Raw genomic sequence first — 9,656 nt, forward strand, 5'->3', positions numbered from 1 at the left:
AATGTACCTAATGTAATATCGCTACCTTTTAATGTAGGATAAAATTAATTATTATAGTTAGAATTATTTATTTCGGCTACTTTGTTTGATTAAAAAATTATAAAAAATTATTTTTATATAAATCGACTAAAATCTCTTTTAATTACCGTTTAAGATGATATTTTTTTAAAAATAAATTTCGATTTCCTTGAGGTATTGATTATTAATATAAGCAGCGAATTACAAATTTGGAAAAATATTGCGTATTTTTTTTTCACTTAGACAATATACAATTTAATTACTTTAAGTTATTGTTTTTTTTTTTTGACAGGTAACTATCATTATTCATCTATATTATTCCGACGACGAGCTATTTATTTACTTATTACATATTTCAAATGTAGACAACTCAGGCCATCAAATTAAGTTATTCAAATATAAAAAAACTGTTGTAATTATTAATAATAATGAAATTATGCGAACTCACCAGCGAAGCGGACCGCTGTTGCTTGTTGAGGTCATGTTGACTGCGACTGCGTTCTTCGCCAGCGTCAGAGAACTGCCCTGACTTCCGGGAGCTGAAAAACATTAATACTTAAGTATTTTAACCATCTCATCTAAATAGATGACATACAGAAGAAAAAAAGAATTTTTTTTTTTTTTTTTTTTTTTTTTATGTCACTAGGTCGGCAAACAAGCGTACGGCTCACCTGATGGTAAGCGATTACCGTAGCTTATAGACGCCTGCAACACCAGAAGCATCGCAAGCGCGTTACCGACCCAATCCCCTATCCCCCCAGGAGCTCTGGTCACCTTACTCACCAACAGGAACACAATACTGCTTGAAAACAGTATTATTTTGCTGTGATTTTCTGTAAGGTCGAGGTACTACCCCAGTCGGGCTGCTCCATATTTTGAGCAGGAAATTCCTGCTGTACCCTACCTCAGTTAGCAGAAGTCAGTTAGAATAGTTACATGATATTAAAAATATAAAATTAAAATTTATTTTTTATTTTTTGCTCGCTTAGAACCATTCTGCTTAGATAAGTCTTAAATTATTACGCATTACTAATAACAAAATTAAAAGCAAAGTTTTCAATGGTTGAATAAATATAATAATTGATATAAAATTAATTAACGGTTTAAACCGCGAATAAAATGTATTAATAATTCAATAAACTGTACTGAGTGAGCTCTTCACTTCATTGATTATAACGTGAAACAGTAAGTAACACATACAGACGTACAAATAGTTCTTCTGTCTATATTTCGCATTTATAATTAGACACGCTTAGATTACTTATACATTTAAAAAAAGTAATTGAATATATTTTTTCAATTTTGTCAAATGTCATTCAATGCAAGAACGCGATGGTCCATGACAAGAATTCGTACTTTGTTCCGTCATGACGCTGACTCAACACTTGTACCAACTTCACCTAAATATACACGACCTTGAAATGTTGTATCAATTACCTGTACAAAATCGTACTAGATTTCGTTAATAATGCGACACTAATGTAATATTTGGTAGACAAACAAATAACTAATCTGGTATGTTTAAATTTTTTTAGACAACTTTATATAGATTTTTCGTTTGAGAGTGTAAGAAACTAGCGACCTCTATCCGTCCATATTTTTTACACCCTTAAAACCTTTTCCGAAACACGCAGCATCTTATGGTATAAGTATTATTCCGATCGGTTCAGTAGTTTTCACAGTATAACCGAAGAAGAAAACCGGCCCTCCATTTACTAGTATACATAGATATAGATTCGACTGTTCCTTAGATAGGTAATAATATTTAACACTGTTAACTGATATTTTTTAACAAATGCACGTAAATAAACCTGTATATTTATCTGGGTGGGAATCGAAACCTGGAGAAAAAAGCAGGGTTAACGAGCCAATCAAACATTACTTAAATTATTTGCATTTGAAAGTAATTTATTAAATCCTAGTCTAAAATCAATTTAATTAAGTGTCCTTATGCGTATTGGAATTTATTATCGTATATATTATATTATGTATCGTATATGTGTATGCGTGTATGTATAAGTATCGTATTATTTGTATCTACGTGTGTATAAATTATTATGTATTTATTTATATGTTGTATAATTATGTATTTATATTATATTTTTATTATGTATATGTTTAGATTGTACACGCTAATTTTGCGACTGTTTTATAAGTTTCCTGTGGCAGGACTACTGGAAGAGATTCCATCATGGGATAAGTAGTGCCTTTGTACCAGCATTGTTTATAAGAGCTATTTCCTTTTGCTTTCCTAGTGCACATAAATTGTTAAATAAATAAATAATAAATAAATATATATTTGTCAGTGGCCTACCTATAAAAAGTTTGAAAACCTGCGAATTATTTGAATGGTATCGTAGGTTTGACTAGCTAAAAATAAATCGTGGCTATTCGTAAATATTGTAAACAAGATTTGCTTCAAGATGACAGTCGATGGGCTTTCAATGCCCACGCGTCAGAATAATATTATAATCCTTTAGAATATTCTTCGAGAAATAGCTTAATGTGTACACTATATGATTGTGCATAGTAATTGATCAATATAAAATGTATCTTGTCCTGTCTTATGAACTGTCAAATACATACAGCTTAAACAATCGTAAAATTTTATAATGTTCTGCAAAAATTTTCCTTTTTCTAAAAAAAAAACCTTTCTTATAGATAGATAAATTTATAATTTTAGATCCCGTGGAATCGGAATTAAAAGTAGCATATGTGTTGCTGTATACAATACATATTACATACATACATCCATCCTCACAATCTTTTGCATTAATTTATAATATTAGGATGCAGTTACCTGGCGAGCTTGCGGTGCGCGCGCCGGCCGCCGCTGATCATGGAGAGAGTGCTCATCACGGCGGACATGACGCTCTGCGCACGCGCGCATGGGGCCTGCAACAGAACATACTTGTCACTCCGACCGGAACGCATCTCAAGAACTAACATATATCTATCCAACGACACACTGCACACTGTTCCACTGTAAACATGTTTTAATATTAAATATATGTCACATATTGCAAATAATAGTATTTCGTAAATAATTTCAAAATGTATTATTCTCGATTTTTGGTGTATCGGCTATCATCGCGACCTTCAGGCTCCAGTTGCTGCTGTTACGTGTTCATTGTTTCTCATTTGTAACGCTACTCGTGTAATAGCTGTAACTATAACGTGTAAAACTTCGGTGTTAACACATTTAGGTGCCTATGTAATGTATATTATTATCCTATGAAAATGAATAAATGTTATGCTATTACAATCTTTTTTGTCGTCACAATTGTTAAATTAACTAAATTTTATACGAGTATATTTTTAAATTAGGTAATTTGATTTCGTGTAAAAAAAATTATGATTCATTTTTGTTTTAAAATGACATAATATCGACAAGAACTTCGCTGTTCCTGTAAGCACGAAATGTAAATAATAATATCTAAAATAAGTTTAGTTCATCAGTTAACTAATAAATAATAAATAGGTAAACTAAAAATGTAGACACGTCAAAACTTTCATGACACCATAATTGTATTAATTGTATTTAATTGTATTTATTAATTTGATGGTCTTTTGTGCTATTATTATTCTTTTCATTTGAGTTTAGAAAATTTGATGTAGATATGTTTACAGACAATGGAGAGTAATTATAGTCAGTCAGTTCAGCCTTGCAGACACTGCTGGACATAGTCATGCCCAAGTTCGCGTCAGAGACCTCGGTTTTCCACAATCGTCATCACGCCTAGTCGGTCTAGAACCGGAGGACGTCCCACACTGCTTTTGCCAGCACGTGGTCTCCACTTCAGGACACGTCTTCTCCAACGGCCATCGGCCCTGCGACGCAGCTAACCAGCCCACTGCCACTTCAACTTGCTAATTCTGTGGGATATGTCGGTTACTTTCGTTCTCTCGCGGATAGTCCCCTTTCTTATCCTATCTTTGAGAGAAACCCTAAGCATAGCCCGTGCCATTGCACGTTGAGCGACTTTAAACTTGTGGACTAGTCGCTTCGTCAGTTTCCACGTCTTGGTTCCATATGTTAACACAGGCAAACCGCATTGCTCAAAGACTTTTGTCTTCAAGCATATTTTAAGTTCGAAGTGAAGACTCGACGAAGCATGTCAAACACCGCCCAGCCCAACCGAATTCTTCTATCGGACATTGTTATAAGACTTAAATTGCTACATTTTGTAACTTTTAAAAGTCTTCACCTTTAGCAGTGGATAAGTGACTAAATAGTAAATACCTATCGTAGGGAATCTCCCGCCAGTTATTTCACCATGTACAGAGATTGCTACATCGTCGATTCGATACATCAACGGTCAATTTTATAAGCACAGTCGCTTGCTAAAGTGATAGTTAAAATTAATTATCTTTTTTTTTATATTTTTAAAAATTACATACATTTAAAAAGTTTTATCAAAAGTTATATATTTTTATAATACAAAATGAATAATAATTAGGATTGATCACTCGTTTAAAATAAGTTATTGGAACGTATGCCTCCTATTCTTATTTATTTTAATATTTTCTCCCACTGAAAAGCACATATCTGTACAGTTTCGGTATATGTTTCAATGACCGTTTATATTTTTTAAACTTTTTCTGTAAGAAGTTTACTAATAAAAAATAATCCTTTCCAATATTCCAATATCAAAATATAATATTCGCAAGTTGCTAACGCGCGCGACCACCATTTTGGTGACTCCACAGTAAATGTATATATATGAAAAAAACGGATGCTCCAAGTAACCGTTACCTTTAGTATTTATAACCACAGCTGTAATTTTTTTAAATTATTTTATTGTAGTTTAAGTTTTAGTAATATTCGGAGTTAGAGACAAATCGTTACATAGATTACTATGTATTAAACTATTTAAATTTATTCCTTATCTAGAACACAAAAACAATATTGTAGCTTGTTTTTTTTTTTTTTTCAACAAAATACCACAGTTTCTGTTATCGATTAACTTTGTAACAAATCGGCGGAACAACATGTTACACAAGACTCGTGGAAATTCCTAAATTAATAATTACTTATAATTTTTCAAACTCTTTTTAAATGTCATGGGAGTTGTTTAAACTCAGTAGTAATTAATTAATAGAGATGCTTATTAAAAAAAAACTGTTGAATAAGTTAAAGAAACTCTTATAATTCTCCTTTATTTAATGATATATATTATTTATTTTATAACCGTAACCGATTTAGAAGTTTTTTTATTTATTTACTGGCCAATACATAACAAATACATTATAGTTTTCAATTTAAGTACCACGAAAACGTCGCGGGTTTATCTGGGTACAGAGAGTCACTCAGTTAATTCCGTTTGTTTTTGTAAAAAATATTTTTTTAAACGTGATTTGTTTTTCGTGGTACTCTTATACATTACTTGCAGTTCTCTGGGTAGTTCGGTAACATATTCGGGTATTAAGTAGTCGTCAGTTCTCTTTCCATATTTATTGTTAGTTTTTGGTAAGTGATATTTAAGGTTTGAATCAAGTTGACGTAATAGGTCTTAGTTTTTCATTTAACAAGAAGAAGTTAGAATAGAAAATTTAAGTTTATCATATATATTCGTAACATTACAAGTAGAATAAGATTCGTTTTTTTTTATTTCGTAACATTAAATATTTGAGAAGCAGTTGATATAAAGGCAAGGGAAAATACAAAAATATTTTCCTGTAGATAAATATTACTTCGATAACATTTTTCCCAAATGACCGTAATAGGAAAACTCCCGTGTTTATTTTTATTTTGAATAATAATCACTCCATTTGTAACTCAAAATAGACAATATAATGTGTTATTATATGCAAAAATATGTCTACATTCGAAATTAATGTTTAAGTTTTTGAAGTAAAACAATAAAACCAGGGCTGATGAACCAACGGGTGAATTAATTTAATTTTAAGAAATAAATCACAGTATAAGTACTTTTTGTACGGGAGTAAAACAAAGTTTTTGGTATTATTTATTAAATAATACTATTATATAATAATTATATTATTAATATAAAATAACGACTACACGAAGCTAATGACAGTGGTATGTAATTACTCTTAGTTTGTATGAACAAATGCCAAGCTCTAACGTCGGCGGAACCGCTGCGGCGGTTCGGTCACGGTTCGCAAATTGCACAGAGCACGCGTGCTCGGGCTAGCGACGAGATAGCAGGCATAATGTATTTTAGCGAATGTGATATTTGACGAGTGAAATAATAGTAAAATATTCGATATCTAACGACAATCAAATCAAAAACAATGTACCCTTAGCAAAATATACAATCGAATTATTAAATTCTAAAACATAAATTATAAATAATTTAAAATTTAAATTCTTGGCATCTTTAAAAAAATAAAGAAAAAAATATGAAAAATTAGAAAATGAGGTTTGATTGTTATGCTGATATAAAAAGTTTGTTTATGTGTGGATACGCCACAGTATTATCTATACTCTATACAAATAAATAAAATTGGAGTGTCTGTTTGTAATATAAAATAAATGATAGAGTAAAAAAAATAAAAAAAACACGCTTTTATAGCTAATCGAACTAAAAAGTAGAAAATAATTTTTAATTACAAAGACTATGTTACAGTATAGTAGAAGATCGAACAATCAATTATAATTAATTACTTCAAATTAAAATTATAATAAAATTTAAGAGAATAATTCAATTCAGAGTAAAAAACGTGGGGTACATTTTACTATATTTTCATAACTTTTTACTATGTTTTTATAATTCTCCGCACATAGTTGCAAGTAGAATAATTGTTACATATATATCAAGAACCCCACGCTTTTACTTAACCCATCTCAATTGTACAACTGTAACGCTTAGTTAAAGAATAAAAGGGGAGCGTTACACACATGCGTACACATAAAAACTGGTATTCAAAAAGTGTTTTATCTTGACGCGCATTACTTTTCCATCAGACTTGAACCGATCAGATAGCGCCGTCAACCGTCTCACAGCTGCTTGAGGAATATCTATACTACGTTGTCATGATTTTGTAACTTGGCTGTTTGCTGTCTTTATTTTAATTACATCACAAATACGTTAAATTAATCATGTAGACATCGCTCCGGTAGCGGGGCTTGCACCGTGTGGGCGCACAAACAATTGTGAGTTCGATGCCCAATCGAAATGGATATTTCTATTTTTCAAATATTTCTTTCCGGTCTGTTCTGTCCTTGTTTTTTTTTTTTTAATGACATACGCACAAGGTTGTTCTGTTCCTAGGGTAAGCAACTTAATGCTTGTGTTATAGGTAACAACCGACTGTTATAGTTATTTTTTGATAAACAATAATACCCGTAGAAAAAATACATATATTAATATATAATTACAAATATTGCACGCTGACCCAGGCGGGTATCGGACCCGTAAATCGCGAAACAGATAGCAGGGCCACTACAGACTACGGCAACAGGCAGGTCATGTAAGTTTAATACTAATAAAAAAGTGCTCATTAACGTTGTGAATTTATTACTCAGTTGTTGATTTATCACTTTATACGTAATTCGTTAGACGCTATCAAAGTTAAAAGGTCATAAAAAGGTCAAAAAATACAGATCTATATCTGCAGACACATATTTCTGAACTGCGGGAACGTCTTCCTACTCTATCAACAAACGTAACAACAAAAACGTGAGAAACAATTGTTTAAACGGAAGTTCCGACATTAAGATGCAATTTCACACAGTGTAAGGCTCACCCGGCCTATAAAGGCTTAACCACATTTTCCGCTAAGCTAATACGCTTGGGATGGCGTGCGCACTGTCAAATAATACCACATTATAATAACATTAGGAGCGAAGTGTCAGGATTATTATCTAGTTTTAGAATTAGTCATGACATAGTCAGTATTTTTTAAGTAACTGGGTTGGGAAACAAGCCTACGACTCACGGGATGGTAAGCGATTATCGTAGCCTATAGACGCCTGTAACACAGTATACATATGCTAATCGCACTATATCATCATTACAGCCTATACAGTCCACTGCTGGACATAGGCCTCCAAAAGTTTATGCCAAAAATAACGTGAACTCATGTGTTTTGCCCATAATCACCACGCTGGGTAGACGGGTTGGTGACCGCAGGGCTGGCTTTGTCGCACCGAAGACGCTGCTGCCCATCTTAGGCCTGTATATTTCAAAGCCAGCAGTTGGATGGTTATCCCACCATTGGTCGGCTTTTTAAGTTCCAAGGTGGTAGTGGAACTGTGTTATCTCTTAGTCGCCTCTTACGACACCCACGGGATGAGAGGGGGTGGCTATATTCTTGACTGCCGTAACCGCATAGCAGCACACAGGTAGCATACTTTTAGATAATACCTTAGTTTCATCCTTCCAGTCTGATAATTATTATTACTAAAAACGAGTGAAACCGCATGGGAAATCTAGTTTATTATATGCAAATATATAACTGATACAGTACACTCTATCAACATACCCCCAATTCCCTCCAGAAGCTCTGGTCATAATACTCACCACAAGAACACGACAAAACAGTATCAGCTAACTGTGATCCTCTGTTAGGTCGCTACTTCGACAATCGGGCTGCTGCATATTTTGAGCAGGATATTCCCTGCTGTGCCCTACCTTAGTTACCAACTTAAATTGCATAATATAATATTAGGTACATTTTTTTTAAACGTTTCGTAGGATCTCCGTCGATGACGAATCACAATATGAAATCACCATGAAGGTCCTAGTCTCCATCCATACTTTTAAATAACTAGCACACTTAATCTGAAGCTTATTCTCAGTTAATGACTTAAGGTTATTATTCACTTTAGTCACTTTTTTTACTGTTGGTTAAAATTAACTTTTTAAAAACAGATAGAAAATTGTAATAATTAATTATATTCTAAGCGTAACAAAAATAACATTTTATTCCTTGTTTAAGGCCTATGTGCCTAGCAGTGGAGTGTTACTGGCTAAATCGTGATACAAAGACTATTTCAATTTATAATATTTAAATGATCGTATTTATTTATAAAAAAGTGCGTGCGTACAAAGTACACATGTCGGAAGTAAAACTGAACGTTGCCGTTTCGTCAAAACGTTGCCGTATCATCCGTAACAATTTTAGCCTCATGAGCCTAAAGAAGTTTTACTTCAATAACATTAATTGTAAAACGAAATTTATTCTATATCATTTTAACCGACTTCAAAAAAAGGAGGAGGTTACTCAATTCGACCATATATATTTTTCATATGTATGTTTGGGGATAACTCCGTCGTTTATGTACCGATTTTGATATATTTTTTTTGTTGGAAAGGAGATATCCCTAGTTTGGTACCATGATAAGGAAACCGGGATCTGATGATGGGATCCCAGAGAAATCGAGGGAAACTCTCGAAAATCCGCATAACTTTTTACTGGGTGTACCGATTTTGATGATTTTTAATTTAATCGAAAGCCGATGTATTTCATGTGGTCACATTTAAATTTCATCGAGATCTGATTACAACTTTTTGAGTAATCTTTGATAATGCGTATTTACTTGACTATTTTTTAGTGTACCTACGTTGTATTACTTGTGGATATAATTGAAGTTGGTTTTTCTTCGTTTGCCTGCAAACACAATTATTTATCTATACTTTTATTAATGAATATAGTTTAGCCTTGATTGT

The 9,656-nt window shown here is 32.6% G+C and overlaps 1 protein-coding gene across 1 annotated transcript in view; it reads right to left on the minus strand.

Moving 5' to 3' along the window:
• LOC123653908 overlaps nt 1-2,909 on the minus strand; it is a 50,891-nt gene extending 47,982 nt beyond the window's left edge. Inside the window, exons 1-2 of the mRNA XM_045589885.1 lie at nt 2,819-2,909; nt 467-557 (exon numbers count right to left, since the gene is read on the minus strand). Of these exons, the coding sequence (XP_045445841.1) occupies nt 467-557; nt 2,819-2,886 (159 nt within the window). The 5' untranslated portion in view covers nt 2,887-2,909. The remainder of the gene's footprint in view (nt 1-466; nt 558-2,818) is intronic.
• Between the last annotated feature and the right edge of the window lie 6,747 nt (nt 2,910-9,656).

Source organism: Melitaea cinxia, chromosome 5 (assembly GCF_905220565.1).
Source record: "Melitaea cinxia chromosome 5, ilMelCinx1.1, whole genome shotgun sequence".
NCBI lineage: Eukaryota > Metazoa > Arthropoda > Insecta > Lepidoptera > Nymphalidae > Melitaea > Melitaea cinxia.